At 40.5% G+C, this 17,509-nt stretch overlaps 1 protein-coding gene across 5 annotated transcripts in view; it reads left to right on the forward strand.

Moving 5' to 3' along the window:
* Nucleotides 1-17,509, forward strand: part of COMMD1 (copper metabolism domain containing 1) — a 90,024-nt gene that overhangs the window by 19,908 nt on the left and 52,607 nt on the right. For 4 of the 5 annotated variants that reach the window (XM_075496782.1, XM_075496784.1, XM_075496783.1 and 1 more), the window contains exon 2: nt 8,135-8,416. In XM_075496782.1, coding sequence (XP_075352897.1) covers nt 8,135-8,416 — 282 coding nt within the window. Of the gene's footprint in view, nt 1-8,134; nt 8,417-10,024; nt 10,061-17,509 lie in introns of those variants that run through there. The other variant, XM_075496785.1, reaches the window with a different exon arrangement.

A 17,509-nucleotide genomic window follows, 5' to 3' on the forward strand; every position in this document is an offset into this window, starting at 1 on the left:
GAAAAAGGTTGAACCTGTCAAACTTGTCTGTAACACAGCTGCATGTTTAAGAACTACTGGAAATGTGACATTTCTTTGCCTCCACCCCAAGTGGCAAAATGCTTTCTAAACCATAGCAAAGAATTTGACTCAAGTGGGGAGAAAACTGATATCAAAGCTTGGGATTTTTTTGCTGTAATTCAGTTGAGTACAGGCCAGGATGGACAATTTATATTTTTAATTTTAATATAGTTATATTTTTAATCCTCCTGTTTGACTCTTGTAGTTGCAAGTATATCTGATATTAATAGAATATTTCCTTATTTTTTCAGTTCCCTATTTTATCTCCCTCTAGCCTGTCCAACTCCTATCTGTACTCTCTGAGCCTTTTTTTTCTTGTACATCTCTTCCTCTTTCTATTTTAAATTATTTAAGTAGTTTGGAAACTATTATTCAGGAAGGGGGTGGTGCTTCTTTTTTTATGTTTATTGCTTAAAATCCAAGCTTTTAGTATCTATTCATAATCTGAGTATGCAGGCATCGTTTGGAGATCTAGCTGTGACTAATGTTACTAGTGGGTGGGCTTGTTCTGCCCTTTTTTTTTTTTTTAATTTTTATTTATTGTTGTTCTGTAAGTGGTATAAAGCCTAGACAGAGTCTGTAAGTAGGTCCAGACAGAGTAATCCCGATGATTCTCAATTTTCCTTCAGCTAAAGATGTTTTTAGGATGGGGCTGGGGTGGGGGAGCCACTTTTTTGAGCTCAGCACAGCAGGTTTGCAGGAAGTATGATCTGACCACAGGAGCATGGCTCAGGTTGTGGTTCATCTAGTGGCTCCCTGTTTTAATCAACCTTTTATCCTCCTTTGTCATCAAATGAGTCTTCATACCGCAGAAAAATGACACCTCCTGCAAATAAATTTAGGAAGTGGTGTTTTATGGAATTACGAGTTCAAACTGGTCGTTTCCAGCAGACACACAGGCTAATGGCAGAGGCAGGCTGGAGAAAAAAAAATGTTGTGGTCACTTCAGATGCTTTTAAAAACTAATGCTGAGATCTCTTTTGCATTCAATTGTAAGCTAGGCCAAAAATATCTACTCCCCTATTATTGAACTTCATGTTCAAATGAAAAATTAATTTTAGCAGAGAACATTGGGTTTGAGCTTGTATGCAAAAAAAAAAGATTAGGGGTTTGGGGGGTTTCTTCTTGGTGGGAACCTGGGAACCTTTCGGGGAGAAAACGGAGGAGTCAGTCAAGAAGCATGGAAGCGACCCATTGAGAAGAATTTTATCTTCCATGTGCACATTTGACAAGTCAGAGTGGAATCAAACTTAATAAGATTAGAAATGCAGGAAGGATGTAATTTTGCCCAGAACTTCATCATGCACACACATTTTTCCCATCTGCAGTAGCAATTAAGTAATTTTTTTGTTGTTGTTGCTGTGTGTTGCGAGTCCTCCCGTCCAAGAAGAAAGCTGTATGAAAGTCAGAATAACTCAAACTTAAAAATATTTACAAGTCTGCTGAATGTCCGTTGACCTGGTCAGTGTCTCCTCTGCAATGAATCTAAAGGCTCTACAGGTTGGAATAAAAAATAGGCATTGCAGAAGATGTATTACACACTAGAAAAAAATTAAACTACAGGCTTTTAAACAATACATATATTATTATCCTCTTAATGATTCACAGTTAGCTCTCTTCTGTTAGCAAACAGTTTCATTTCCCTTTTAACTGTGTATTACAGCTCAATAAAAAGCAAACTATGGGGACATAGAATGGAACTTGAATAAAAGAAATTCGTGTGATCTCCCACGGATTAGGTGAAGAATTAAAAATGAGTTAAAATCTTTCTACTTTGATGTAGAAATACTAAATGTATGTTAAGGTCACTTGTCATTTCTGACTTACAAATTTGGGGGAGTGTAGAGGCCTTTAGCTTTGGGTTTTTTTCCGAAAGGTGGATCACCATTTTCAAGTGCAGACAAGCAGGCTGTTGCATCTAATTTTATCTTAATTCCAATTCTCAGGAGAGCTCTTGGACTCTAATAAACAGTGTTTGTGAGGCACAACCTACCAACTAGTTGAAAACCTCCACTGTCTCCAGAAACGTGGGAAAGTCTACTGGACTAATATCCAGGGAACATCTATGGGAACAGCTCATTTATTACAGGACTGGATATCTCAGCAGCCCTTGGGAGAGAGTTGGGTTAGTGCGTACTTACAAAGGAGGACCCAGAAACCACAGGGTTGCAGAGAAGTTCTCATATTCCTCCTGTCTGAAGCTGCTATTTGCAGAAGAACGTGCTGAGCTAACTTTCAGAAATAGCTTAGTGTCACTAGGACCCACGTGTGCCATTATGCCCAAAGATGATGAAACCTGCTTCTGTTCCCCCTCTGCTCTCCCAGGGTTGTCCTTCTTTCTTTTTAGGTAAGGAGAAAGAAGCTATACACCCCAGAGCTGCATGCAGCAGACACCCTGTATTTACCCCAAATCCAGTAAAGGTTTTCTTCTAAGGATAAGTGAAAAAAATGCATAGTATCCTGACATGAACAGGAATTGGCTTTGTGTGATCAAAGTGTTTTGGCCAAGCGGGGTTCCTTGGCACGTTCCTCCTGTCTGCAGCTGGTCCCCCCTCTCCATGCATGTGCTCCAAGGGTCTGAGAAACGGTTTGCAAGGTTACATCTCTAAGACCATCTGAATTACAAGCGTAGTGATACAGGAATAGCCTCTCACCCTCACCTCCCAAAAACCTGAAGAGGCGAGTTCATTAGTATGGTACGTGGCACTGAATTGTTTGTTTCTCTGAGCTTGTGATTTCTTTGTGCTACAGATTGGCAGCAGCCTGCAATTTGAGGGTCAGCTGGAGAAAATGCCTACACATGGTGGCATGGCCAGCTCTTGGAGCTCTTCCATAATGGTTGACAAGTAATGTTTTATTTCTGGAAATGAAGTGTATTCTTTTTTCCCAGTGGGTTTTATTGATTGTTGTTTCTCACTAGTATTGCATGCTTGTCAGGCTTTATTTCTCAGAACAGATAATGAATTTAAGTCTGTTTTCCTGTTCTGTGTACCAAGGCACATGTCTAATGGATCTAATTAAGCCAATACAAAACTCTCCAGATTATCAAATATTGTTCCATTAAGGAAATAGTATTTGAAGTCGTATTTTTATTGGCTGAATTATATTTGAAGACATAGTGGGTGTGTGTTGAAGGTGAACACAAGGAGAAGTCAGTATGACCAAAACTGTTTCTTGTTGTTCAAAAACATCTGCCCAGCCTCTGGAAAGAAAGGTGTAGCCAGTTGCTTAGGGTGGGATTTGCCTGCTCGTAGTATGACGTGCTGTCCGTAACCTGGGCTTCCTAGGGAAGGAAAAAAAAAAAAGCATGTCTTAACAAATCTTAAAATACATAATGTGAAGAAATTTTTAATATCAAATGGTGTTCTTTTACAGACACTAGTTTCGAAAATAGGCTTTTTTTTACTTAGTCACTTGAGTGAATAGTCATAGTAATGTAAATGAAATTACTCACTAGCATACAGTAGCTATGATTTTATACATTCTTAGAAAACTTTTCTGCTTTTTGTTAGTTGAAGATTTTTATGTTGAAATAGTAAATCATTTATGATTACCAATAAAAACTGGAATTAGGTCCTATGTAACTTTTTTTCCTCCTGTCATACTTTTCTCACAGCACGTCCTGACATGCTGTAGAACTGTGCAGAGATGGGACAGTCTGTAAATAAAAAGGGGCTGTGATAATATATTGCAAAAGTCTGGTTCTTGATGACTGTTGAAGAGATGAGGTGGGAAACAACTAAGGCAGGATCTCCATGTACACACACACACTTAGCTCAGAGTATAAAGTCTATATAACATAATGGCGTGTGCCACTGACAGTACAGTGACTCAAGTTATGCAGTAGATCTGCACTTTAAGGTCTGTCTGGACTAAGTAATTGGCATTAATAAGATGTATCCCTCTTGGACCAATGCTGACAGTCATTCAGCTGTAGGAGCTGATGGATAAAATAGGTTTCAATACCTTTAAGTCCTGAGAAGTTTCCAGTAATGATGCGAAAATGTCTGTATGTTGTTTGTAAATGTGCGTATGCAGTGAAACCATCTTCATCACTGCTGTGGGAGCTGGACAACGGCTGGTCATTGTCCTGCTGGTGGTAAATGCTCATCTGAAGCTCCTGGGGTTTAAAAGCATGAGAGGGAGAGCTGTAATCAGATATATTTTATCTGTCTTTAGTTATAAACACAGAAGAACCCCTCATGTTTTAACTTTCAATTAATCCTTTAGAAATATCAGAGGTGTATTCACTGTAATTTGATATGCTATGTAATAAATGAGTGTTGTTAAAAGTAATGGAAAGAATTGTTCGTAATGCTGTGGAGAATATGACTGGAAATGTAATTTTTTGCCAAGTTAAATTAAAATATTTCCTCAAGCTTAAAAAAAAGTCCGAAATTTAAGTGTGGTCACTCATTCATATGAGCAATGGAGTAGAAACTACGCTTGTTTAAAGAATGAGTTGTGTAAGTGTTTGTACAATAAAGGAGATGGAAGATCAGCAAAGACCTTAATTGTTCTCTCATTCTTTGTAACTTATATCAGGTTTCCTGTCCACAATGAAATGTTTCCAAGTTATGATGAAAAAGAAAGTTAAAATTAGTTGCTGTTCTTCTGTGACTTGAAAACCTCTATAGCTGGTGGGTTTTGTTGAGGAATTTCAAAGAAAATACGTCTTCATTAATATCTTCATGCAGCTATACTGAGCTATAAGTCATTGATTGCTTGTACCTGCTCCCAATTAAAATTTATACTCATTTTTTTTAAAAAGGAGTTTTTAAGCAGTAGTCCTATTTCCAAGCTGAGAGAGATTCTAGTCTGAATTATGAACTATATTGGTATGTTATTTAAAGCATGCATTATCTAATAAATATTCCACCAAAATACAGTATGGTTATCTTCTGGTTTCTTAGCTGTGTGCGCATACAGTATTAAGCAATCCATATTGTGTGTACGTGTGCACATGTGTCTGTGAGACGGAGAGAAATGACTGCTAATTATGATACATGGTTTCCTTCCTCTGTTTTATGTGACAGTGTTTTGGTAGCAAACTATATCAGGGTGCTTATAGTACATGAACGTACAGAGGTTTTAAATATAGCTCACACTGGAGCTTAACTAATCGTCAGTCTGTTGATGATCTTTGCCAAACAGGCAAGTGTAGCTGTCCTGTATAAGCCCTAGTAATATTGTTTTGTCATCCTTATGCTTAGAACAGCAAGCTTGGTCATAAGCTTCCTCTTTTGGGTCATAAGCTTCCTCTTTCAGATACACTTAGAAGTCAGATTTATATCATGTGTCAAGCACAATAAGGAACTTTGTGCATGTGTGTTTTATCAGCTTAGCAAAGCACTACCAGAAGCTGCATCTTGCAAAAAGAGTTGTTGTGAAGGGCGTGAGGTTAAAAGAAGCCCCTAAGAATTACAAATGTGAAATATTTGAAGGGTGTAAAATCAAGCTGAGAAAAGGGTTACCTGGTTATCTGATCCAGTGAATATGCATTAGGTTAACATTTAATGCAGATTAAATGTTTCTCCATGACACCTTGCTTCATTCAGTTCAGAGGATGTGGTTTATGTTCTCGGTTCCTGCACAGGAATAAAACAGAAGGCAATTTTCTGCACAGCTGAACTGAGAAGAAAGTGCATCTCGACTTGATCTTGGTCTTGACAGGGCTTACATAAGGTGCTGGCATCTGGGGTTGTTGATTTGCCTCTATTCCTCCCCCCCTTCACATAAACCAACACAAAAGGTGTACATAAGCAGTAGTTGGTGTCACGCAACACGCAAACAGATCCAGACACAGATGTAGTGATACAAAAAATATTAAAACAGAAAGTATTCCACACTGCTGTTAATAGACAGTCCTGTTCATGTAAGATGTGGATGTAGGAAAGCACCGTAAGTCTAAATAGCTTTTCTTTTGAAAATGAAAAGAAGTGCTTTTTTCACTTAGAGCATAATTAGATATTACCAGATAATTACCTCTTAAGTTAAATATCTTCATGATAAAAGCAAACAGTAGATACAGATATGGTGAATGCCCTGTAGAAAAGACAGAGCAGTGCACTAGGCATCTCAAATTTTATAATAAATTGGCCGATGCTCCTATTAAGCTGGAACCCTGATACAGCTGAGCAGTTACTTCTGGTGTGGATTGCCATTTCTTTTCTTGATCATGTAACAGGTGGCAGCTAATCCATTGCAAGAGCAAGGGAAGGCAGCGTGTCCCTCAAAAAAAAAAAACAAACCCCACCACAAAAAAAACCCTTCAAAAACCACACCAAAAAACTATAAAAGCTTCAGGACAAAGATCTTATACCCTGGATGATAAAAGGCAGCGTAACTGTTGTAAATCACATGTTGTTTGTTGGGTTTGGGGGGGGCAGTGTTTCTGGTTTGCTTTTCTCTTGGAAAAAAAAACTCTGTAAGGAGGGTGTGGTGGTGTATCTGCTGAAGGTTGAGCACATTGCAGTGTTGGCTTTACACCCTTCAAAGCAGCAAACCTGCCGCTGTTCTGTTGCTTGTGTGATATGTGAGCTCTTTGTTTTGGGCTAGTTCTTGTGGTTTTTTTTGTTTTGGTTTTGTTTTTTTTTTTACCTGCCGTTTTATTTCAGGCCACTCCTGGTGTGACTAAGATTGCGTACTTTGACAACTGTCTGGTCTAGAGGAAGGTGGCAAAGCCTGCCGGTAGTTCACCCCACTGACAGTTTTAGTTCATTGCTGATGAAATGGGGAGAAGCAGCAGGTCTCACGTCCTCGGTGAGCTCACGGAGCGCTAACCTGTCGGTTTTTAGAAAAGTGACGCCCTGCTTTGCAGACAGGCAGTGTGAAGAACACAGTGCATGTCCAGCCAAAAGCCACACGATGTCACCCCCGTGGCTAGCAGTAGGCTTTGAGAGGGAGGTCGTCATTTCCCTGAATGCGTGGAGTACAGCAGTAGGAATACCATGTCAAGGAAAATTAAATGGAGGCAAATCCCAAGGAGTGCAGTGTTTGCTACGCTTCACCTTGCTGTGCTCCACGTTGGTGCGTGTTTGGAGGTGGCATATTAATTTAGGGTAAGCTGCATCCATTTTGGGTGAAAATGAAGCAAAAAGCGTCTACTTGAAACTACGATGGGGAAACTTTGCCACAGTTTCCTCTCTCCACCTCCTGTCCTCCCCTCCCTTCACAGTTGTATTTAGCAACCATTGCCAGTTAGGCAATGCAAATTTGACGCTGTAAGATTATCAGCTTTGGAAAAATAGGTGGAAAAAATGGATATTTATTAAAAAAGGGGTTTGGGAAGAGTAATTTCTGTTGCTGTGCAGGGAGGAGGAGTAAATGACCCCTTACGCTCCCTTGCAAAACACAAATACAGTATTTAGCCTGACAGAGTCCACTGACGCTTCGGAAGAAACTGCAGTTGCATTTTTAGGGATTGCTCCACGCACACGGACTCTCCCTTGGAAGACTCGTGCTCTTGCTGCTGCAGCCAGCACTGCTGTGGCCAGCACTGCAGGCCCTGCTTGACTAGGGCAGCATTTACCAGTTTTGCTTCCTTGTCTGCGGTGTGGAGGTGGCAGATGAAGCCGTTGGTGTTGCAGCGAGCTGGGATGTCTCCTCACTTGTTTCAGCCTTGGCCGGGGGCGTGCCACGTATGTCTCAGGTTTCTGACCATCAGAACACCAGTATCGTGCCAGACCCCCTGACCCAGCTCCCAGCAGACTGTCCCTAGCAGCAACCAGTTGGGTATGCATAGGGCGTACTGGGGCCGGGCAGGCAGTGAGAAGCCTCCTTGTTATCCTGTACCAGTAATGCATTCCCAAAGGCGCTCCCAGTTTCCTCATCACTGTTACTGATCCATTACCCTCCAGCTGTCCGGGGGCAGGAATCTGGGATAAGTGGTTGGCACTTGCAAATTGAGTTTTAATGCAAGTTGTCAGGTTATTTCCATAACCCAGCTTTGTTTGCACTGTCCCTTTAAAATCCGATATTTGTAAAACCCTGAAGATGCGACCTTTTGGTGGACTGTTCAGCACAGTATTTTTGAGCAAGCTTTTCCCTTTTTCTCCTCTTATTTTCCCTACAGTCAATTGCTTCAGCGGACATGGATTTGAATCAGCTGGAGGCTTTTCTCACTGCCCAAACCAAAAAACAAGGTGGCATCACATCTGATCAAGCTGCAGTCATTGCAAAATTTTGGAAGAACCACCGAACAAAGATCCACGAGAGCCTGATCAATCAAAGCCGTTGGGATAATGTCTTGAAAAACATGAACTGGCGAGTGGATCTGAAGTCACAGTCAAGACACATCGATCAGATAAACACTCCTGTTGCAATAGTTGAATTGGAACTGGGAAAAAATGGGCAGGTAAGTTTTCTTTTGCAAAATATATAAATCTGATTTAGCTATGTATGTGCTGAGACATTTTATGTATTGCTGAATTCACTGCATCCAAATCAAGTCAGTGTATGTTTCACCACTGGGCCTTTAATGTACTTGAACTTGGGGTCCATCTTTGGGTACAAAGATACATTCTGGGTGGTGAATGCAATTTTTCCTTATTTTATATCTTCATATATGTATTGACAACTCTCTTTACATTAAGCTTGGAAAATCTGAGGACATAGAAATCAAATATAAAATCAACCATACTAGCAATTATATTAAAATTATATTTGTATTCCATGCACTGTGAAGTCGATTAGTCCTTTTTTTTTTTTTCCCCCTAATCAAATACTAAAATTAGGTAATATCTGCAAAGTAGAAGCTGAAAAAGAGTAAAGTTCACAGATTACGATGATCGAGTATCCCTTGCATTTTAGGACAAATGAGGGGAAGGACTCCTCTTTATTTTACATAACCCCTACTTTCATGTTACAAGCACATCTTTATTACCAGTCACATTATGCAATCTGGTCTTATCTGCCTGGAAGAGAGATATAGCTCTATCAGTGCCGAACACTGCATTTCTTTTTAATCTTTATAATTCATATGAATGTCCAACTAAAGGCACAGCTTCCCATCTTCAATTTTTCTGTCTTTTTCTGACACGAAATGTGTTTCAATTTGGTATCTTTTTCCTCTGCAATGTGTTAGCAAATCTTAAAACCTCATTTCTTAGCAGTAGCTACTGCAAATCCTACCATGAGCTAATTTGGGAGTTTTGATGTTAATAGTTAACATATAGCAAGTTTCCTTGGATTTCATAATATTTTATTAGCTTATAGCAAAAGAGTACCTGGATTAGGTATACCTAAAATGTGTGTGTGTGTGCGTATAGATACACGTAGTCTTTAGCTTTGGTTTAAATAGGTTTTCTGCTTCAAAGCTTTTGGCTGAGGCAGTCCGCAGCATGCTCACATGATGGGCTGAGGTAGGGGAGCTGGGGAAGCCCTGGGACTGAAACAGCAGCAAGTGGGTTGCCAGAAGAGTTCATCCAGCCCTCAGCCCCTTCTCACATGTGTTTGGGGACCTCCTGGAAAGATGGACCCCCTGGAAAGATGGTTGCAGCGCCTTTACTATTGGAGGTTGAACAAGTTGTTCTTGCACGCTGGATCCAGCCCACAAACTTAAAACCATCATGTTTTATACCCTTTATCTGTATTTTTACTTTATTGTTAGCACATTTATATCTGTTCTAAATGTCAGGTTTTGTAGCACATCAAATACATGTACGCTGGTACCGTTCTGAAACTGAACAGAGAGAACATCTTTTCTAAAAGGTTGTCAGTCATAGATGTGATTTGGCGAATATTGAAGATCTCCTGGATTTTTAGAAGAAAGCTGGCTGATGATTCAGGAGTAAATTATTCAGAACAGACTGTTTTCATTTGGACACTTGATAACAGGGGAGTATACAAATGCATTGATGTGTAATGAATTGACATTAATATTTCATATGTTTCAACAGAAGCAAAGAAATGCTCTGTAGAAAATGTACCTTTCCAGAATTTAAAGTCACTCTGATTCTTCTAGGTTTCTCTGGACTGGATTTAGATCTCTGCCCAGCAGAAGGCCAGGCAGTTTGGTGGGGTGTCTGCTCCTTCTGCTTCAATAAGTAACCTTGCTTTCTGCTTGCCATCTCTGAATTTTAATCAGTCGGTTCTTTCATGACAGAAAGAAAATATGTGTAAGAGCTAATATGGCTAGAAATGGGGAATTTGATGTGACTGGTTCATAAATGTCAGTAGACCGAGTTTACATGAATTATGTCAAATTTCATTAATGTTTTCTGATGGAAGAGAGTTGCTTCTGGGTTTGAGAATCCATTACAACTTGCATGAATTAATTCTTGCTATCCTTGGCATTACTGATAAGAGAAAAAAATGAACCCTTTCCTCTAAGTGCTGTTAAAACCACTTCACTTCTAATGGTAAACATTTGGAAATACTGGTGCTCCAAACTTTGGGAGGTTTGGTTCAGGACCTGTAACTTGCAGTTTGAACTCATCTTCTTCAGTAAAGATTTTACAGCAACATTTAAAGTTTCCTTTATGCTGGTGATACAAATGTAGTCTTTATATATCCTGGTTAAAGGCAGATGAACATGCTAGCCATGAAGTACTCTGCTTTGAAAGCCCTTTTTCTTTAACAATATGACTAAAAATAAAATCCTAAAGCAGTTGCACTTTTGCCTTCATCTGTTCGTGATATACAGGACTTATCACTGCTAGTCCATTCTTTCCTTTTGAACGGCCCATCTTTTCTTTTGCACAATGGTTTTATCCGCCTGTATCTCTGTACCTTGCTGGCTTTCTCTTAAAACATCTATAGCTCCCTGTCCCCTTCTTTATGTCCTTTTTAATCTTGTTCTCCCTCTCTGGGCATTGCTGTAAAGCTCTTTTGGCATGAAATTTCAACCGGATGCAAATCTGCTGGGAAGGACAGTGGAGTGAGCTGGAGAGTCGCCCTTCTTGTACCCTTCCTGCCCCGCTGCATCAACACTGCTCCATATGGTGAACAGTCGCTCCCGCGCAATGCTAGGTTACCTGCAGATTTCGTCACAGATTTATATCTGACCTTGTCATTAATAGAAAATAAATGCATGGGGTTTGCACTGTGTCTTGGCATTAAGATATATTTAAACTTGTTTTATGGACTTTGTCGTGTTATTTTCCTTATGAGATGTGCCTCTCCCTCGGGGCTGTGTTCTTCCCACTAGTATTCTGGGCTGATTTGCCAATAGGTTTTACTTTCTTGCAACATTATGTATTTTGCAGTTTAATATCTGAGACTGATCAAATGTTATAGATTAGCCCGAGTATTTGCTCTTGGCTTTTATGCTTGAACTTAATTACAGAGTGGGTATTTTCACATGCATTTCTTTTCAATGTTTAAGATACTGGTAATCCACGTAATAGCACTTTTATTGGAGTTTTGTGGGATGTTAAGCATGTTTTATGAGCAAAGAGTATTTTCTGCCCTAATTTAACATGAAGTCTGGCATTCTACTGCAGGATTCTTCCGAGAAAGACCTGAGGAAGTTGCATCAAAATTATGGATTAGAGGGTTTTTTCCCAAAACATTGTATGTATCTTCTCTTTGCCTTTTTAAAACCTCTACCTGACAGAGGTGTCATAAAACTTAGTTAATAGTATACAGTAGGTAAATACTACTATATAGCAAATACTAAAAGCCACAGTATAAGTTAAGAAATCAGGATAATTTCTTTCAAATTTAAGGGCAAAGAGCAGTCTCTCATTCCATATAATTTTTTTGAAGTCTGAAATCACCAGGGATATGTATCTTCATATAAAACAAACATCTTTCTTTAAAGAACAGACAAGCATTAGTAATAGACTTTTGATAAACTGAAAATCTAATATTTGCTAGTTCTGACTATATTTTGATTGTCAGTTTAAACTCTCACCAGTGAGATATAAGTCCTTTCATCAGAAAGTATTTTAGATGAAGTGATCCTTTGCCAGTGCAAGAACTTACCTGACACTGAAAAGATAAGAACTGTCAGCTCATGGTTTACCTTAGGTATATCACATCTGCTCTCTGCTAATGGCTGGGTCCAGAGGTCCAAACCCTGGTAATTCAGAGAAAATAATAATAATTCAGGTAATAATTCTGATAATTCAGGTGCGGAAAGAATTCATAATGAACGTAGACGATTGTCATGTGCTATAGGTAGGAGGTAGAATGCTACCAGGATTTTGAAGGTCCAGAGCTTGAAATTTCATCAACTTTTAGTTTTTATGACTATGGAGATTTAATTCTTTTAATGTTCTGGGAAGGAGTGAAGTAGGTCTCAAAGTAAACTTTTGAGAGATCAAAACTGATCTCTCAAAAGAGATCAAAGAGGTCTCCCTTTTTTGGGAGATCAAAATTGTTTCTGACTTATTAATTATGTACATTCTACACAAATTTAGGTTGAAATTTGTATCAACCGTGCTATAAACAAATGATAAGCTGAATTTGCACACATTGACAAATACTAAAATTGAACATGCTTTCACACTGTAATAAAAAATCTTAGGATTTAGCTTCGATAAATCTCATTACCTTGCTAGGATTACAGACTGAATGCCGCTGAGGATCTGTTGGTGTTTTGCACATTTTTGTAAGCACAGGTTTCTTGGTTTCCCTAGGCTGTGGTTATCTCCAGCAATAGCTTTCACTGTTGAAGAAAGGTCAGATCAAGAAAACGTCATGAGTAAACTCATGCTATAGGGAGGAAGGATTATGGCTGCGCTTGCTTTTGCCTCCCGTGTGACTCCAGGTCAGGCTGCTTCAGAGCTATCGCTGAAAATAACTTCAGATAATGGACTTCCAGTCCTTTTTATGTAGGATCTATTCTGAAAAGACAGACTGCCTTTTGTAGGATATCGGTATGGACAAAGCAATGCTTAGGGAGATGAAAAGCAGTTCTAGGTACCCAAACCAAAATAAGGACAGCCTGGCCTGTGAAGGGGAAGGAAAAACAACCACCAAACCATTTTTTCTTTCCAGCCTTAATCCATTTTAATCTTTGTAGTTATTAACATTATCAGAACTATTGTTCCGGTCAAAAATGGGAAAGCACGGGCATTTAGAAGCCGAATCGATCAACTTAACCACAACGGGCTTAATACTTTTATGTGATTAAAAATACAAAACCTGTTACATAGAAGTTAGTGGAAAAAAATCACCTTTGTGACCAAGTCGAATGTAATCACTTGAGCTTTTGTTCACCTTGGAAATTTATGAGCTGGAGGGAACAGTTACATAAGGCAGTACAGTGAAAAGCAAATAAAAGCCAGAGAGGGCAATGGGTCACTCGGCACGGAGAAAACTGGAACACAGTTGACGACTTAACTTGGTTATTTCCTTAATCCTCTGCATGGCACACTCTGTAGTCCTTTGTTTCGACAGTTCAATTTTTGTCTCCTTCTCCTGAAAGCAAAGTGAAATTTGGGGAGCAAGAAGAGAATTTTGTTATTTGTGGCTGTTGGGATTTTTAAGTGCAATATGTTACAGAAATAAGAGCATTAAATTGAGATATGAAATAACTGTCCGACTCGAATTGTCACTTTTCAGCTGTTTATATTTGACAGTATTTTTTCATGAGTACCTCATCTGTTCATCCTATACGAAGCAAGGATATTCTACAATTAGTGGTACTAACAGTTTCCATCCTTGTTTATTTGTGCTGTGTATATACACATACGGGTGTGCAGGTGCACGCACACACATATATTCCTTGTCAACTGTTTTTACTCTGGAACTGGATTTAAGTGAGACATAAATATTTTTGATTGTAGCCAAGCTCAGGGTATTATGGGGAGAATTCTGGATTAATTGAAGGTGAGCTGTATGAAGATAGATGTTATCGTAACAATGCATATTTACTACCTTTCATCTGCCTAAATTCAGATTCAGTCCTGGACCCTTGAAACTTTTTACCTTCTCGAAAATATATTGATGTCTTGGACATTATGGCAGGGAACGTGCCATCTGTTTTATATCTCATGCGATCAACAAATATTTTGCAATCTAACATCAATCTGGCATTCTCATGCAGCAATAAAACATTGCATAGCTTTGATGAAACACCCTCCAGAGCGGTCTCTTGTAGCCCTGGGATACAGACTATGATGAGGCTGGGACAGGGGCAGCTGGGTTCAACAGACCTGTCTGTTGAAAATTGTCTCCAGCAAATGCATTTCATCACTTGGCTACACCTTTTTCTGGAATTGGCGCTACACATTTACAAGTCAGTCAGAAGGAACTGGTCTTCCTCCTTATCATCCCTATGTTATCCTTGTGTGCTCGTGGCTTTTCTGGAAGTCCTTGCCCTGGTTTTCTACCAGCTCCCTTGCCCCCAGAAGTGGTTGGTATGCTTTTGGAACCTACCCTTAGCTAACAGCCCTCGATCTTCATCCTGGCTCCCCTACTGAAGGCATTTCTATAACTTTTCAACATTTTCTTTGCTATTCCTGCAGCTCTGGGGTAGGTTACCCTGAGAGTTTGCAGCGGTGCACACTTTGAGATCTTCAAGACTCAAGCTGGATAGTCACTGCGGTCAGACATATGGTCAGAGTCTCCACCAACAACAGACCCAAGCATTTAGCCCACAGACTTTCAGGTGAAACGGATGGTTTCATGCTCCTTGTTTAATGCAGTCTCTGTGTGCATTTCAGTTCCTTCTGTAGTCACTGAACCTCATGTGGAAGATGGAGCTACGAGTGCGTTTCTGTTGCTTTTGTACTTTGTGCTTTAGTTCAGTCTGAATGTGTGAACTTCTGGGTCAGGAAGTTGGGAGTTTGTTTCAGCAGTTGTTTGGGAACGATGACACTGAATGTCGGGGGGGGGAGGGGAGTGAAAAAAGCTGGTGGCATTTACAGAATCGTATAGGTTGGAAAAGACCTTTAAGATCATAGAGTCCAACCGTAAACCTAACACTACCAAGACCACCACTGCACCATGTCCCTAAGCACCTCATCCAAACGTCTTTTAAATACCTCCAGGGCTGGCGACTCAACCACTTCCCTGGGCAGCCTGTTCCAATGCTTGATAACCCTTTCAGTGAAGTAAAATTTCCTAATATCCAGTCTAAACCTCCCCCGGTGCAACTTGAGGCCATTTCCTCTTGTCCTGTCACTAGTTACCTGGGAGAAGAGACCGACCCCCACCTCTCTACAACCTCCTTTCAGGTAGTTGTAGAGAGCAATAAGGTCTCCCCTCAGCCTCCTTTTCTCCAGGCTGAACAATCCCAGTTCCCTCAGCCGCTCCTCATAGGACTTGTGCTCTAGACCCTTCACCAGCTTCATTGCCCTTCTCTGGACATGCTCCAGCACCTCAATGTCTCCCTTGTAGTGAAGGGCCCAAAACTGAACACAGTATTCGAGGTGCGGCCTCACCAGTGCCGAGTACAGGGGCACAATCACTTCCCTAGTCCTGCTGGCCATGCTATTTTTGATACAAGCCAGGATGCCATTGGCATTCTTGGCCACCTGGGCACACTGCTGGCTCATATTCAGGCGGCTGTCAACCAACACTCTCAGGTCCTTCTCTGCCAGGCAGCTTTCCAGCCACTCTTCCCCAAGCCTGTAGTGTTGCATGGGGTTGCTGTGGCCCAAGTGCAGGACCTTGCACGTAGCCTTATTGAACCCCATACAATTTAAAGAGAATACATTGCAGAGGCTGGATGCAAAGATGGCTGATGAGCTTCAAAACCTCCACAGCTCTGGCTCTGTTCTCTACCAAGAAAGCTCCTGTGTCACTAATGAGCTTAGAGGATGGTTATGAGTTTCTTGTGTTTCCTCATCACTTTGCATTAACTGTGTAATTTGGAGACCCTAAATTGCATACCCCCCATCACCAAAGGAATTGCTCGGTTTGAGGCAGGTTGGCAGAGCAGTTTCAATGTGACACCTGCACTACTGCTGTCGTGTAAATAATCATAGATGACTCCACTGTCCATGCAATCCCCCAGCACCATGGACTTGGAGTTGTATAGAGACTGACTGCAAATATGCAAATTAAAGCATTGCATTTGCACAAAATGCCACATGTAGACTGGAACCACTTGGCTGCATGACCTTGCTCTTAAACAAGCCTAGTCAGAGCATCTGCCTTCTTCAGAGCACACGACCTGCCCTGGGTCTCTGCCAGAGTGTAGAGGAGCAGCTCTGCATTTCCCACATCTACCAGCCAGCTCGAGATTCAACCTTGCTGTGGCAAAACCAGGCTTTAATTGAGGTGAAGCGTAGTGTAAGGCTTGGAAAGATGGAACTTTAATGTATGAAGTGGAAGGTCTTTAGAAATCTGCAGAAGGTGAGATAAAACTGAAATGGAAAAGGTAGATTAAAAAATGCTGCCATTTCTCATTGTACCAAGCCTGAGGCAGGAGGCAGAGGCACCGTGCTTGGCCAATGTGATCTTTTAAGTCAATCTTAAAACTCAGTCTTGGCCAATGTGATCACCGTGCTTGGCCTGGCTTATTAAAAAGCAGCTTTGCAATGCAAAGATGGGGTCTATTGGCTGCCATGTTGCCAATTGTTGAGGACCCAGCGAGAACATTTCCTGGTGTGAGGCCTCCTAGGGATAACAATATAGGACTTGTGATTTTTTTCGACACTGCCCACCTTTTGTAAAACTAGCAGCATGTAGTTTGGGTGTGAAAGTGAATGCGTTCTGTTTTGTGAAATAGTTTATCTCGGGATAAATCCCCGAATACATATGTCTTATGAAATATATTTATCCCAGGAGGCCTTCAAGGAAGGGTAACATGGGGGACCAAAAAGTGTAATCTCCACAAGCTTCTTTTTAACTGAAGTAAAAAGTTTTGCTTGATTCTCAAAAAAAGATTTTAAAAAGTGGGATTTCTTTGCTGGAGAGTCTGTATACAGCAAATCAAAACAACTGGCCTCTTTGTGTCTTAGCTCCAGTGTTGCTGGCCATCTGCATTCTTCAGAAGACTTGGATATCAACATTAGCAAGGAATTTGTTCTTAGAAAACTCAGGGGAAAAAAGGAGTTGTTATGAACATAAGTGCCCACTGCGTTGGCTGACAAAGTGTCATGTTTTTACAGGCCTGCCAAGTACATTTAAAATTGTTGTTTTGCCAGTTGGCCAGCCTTCCCACTCTTGTCAATATGCCACGCTGCCACTGAAAAGCGCTTTAGAGATACTTCCAGCTTTGTCATGGGCTCTCTTGAGATCCCCAAATAGTAGTGTTCAGGGGGGTAAATAAGAACAGATTCTTACTTAATTTATTTTAATTAGGAAGAGCTGCTTCAGGAGAAGGTATCGGAAAATATAAAATTGGAAAGCTGGCACATAATTGGGGAAGAACGCTTGTAACTCACACCTTTCTTTGCTGCTTAATCCTTTGGATTCTCTTTATTCTGTCTTTTATATATATACACACACACACACACTCTTCATAAAAGCTGGATCCAGCTTTGGCTGTGCAAGAATTGATCTGACGAAAAACCCCGCCCAACAGTACAGTCACTGCAGACCGTACAGT

Source organism: Mycteria americana, chromosome 3 (genome assembly GCF_035582795.1).
Source record: "Mycteria americana isolate JAX WOST 10 ecotype Jacksonville Zoo and Gardens chromosome 3, USCA_MyAme_1.0, whole genome shotgun sequence".
Classification (NCBI taxonomy): domain Eukaryota; kingdom Metazoa; phylum Chordata; class Aves; order Ciconiiformes; family Ciconiidae; genus Mycteria; species Mycteria americana.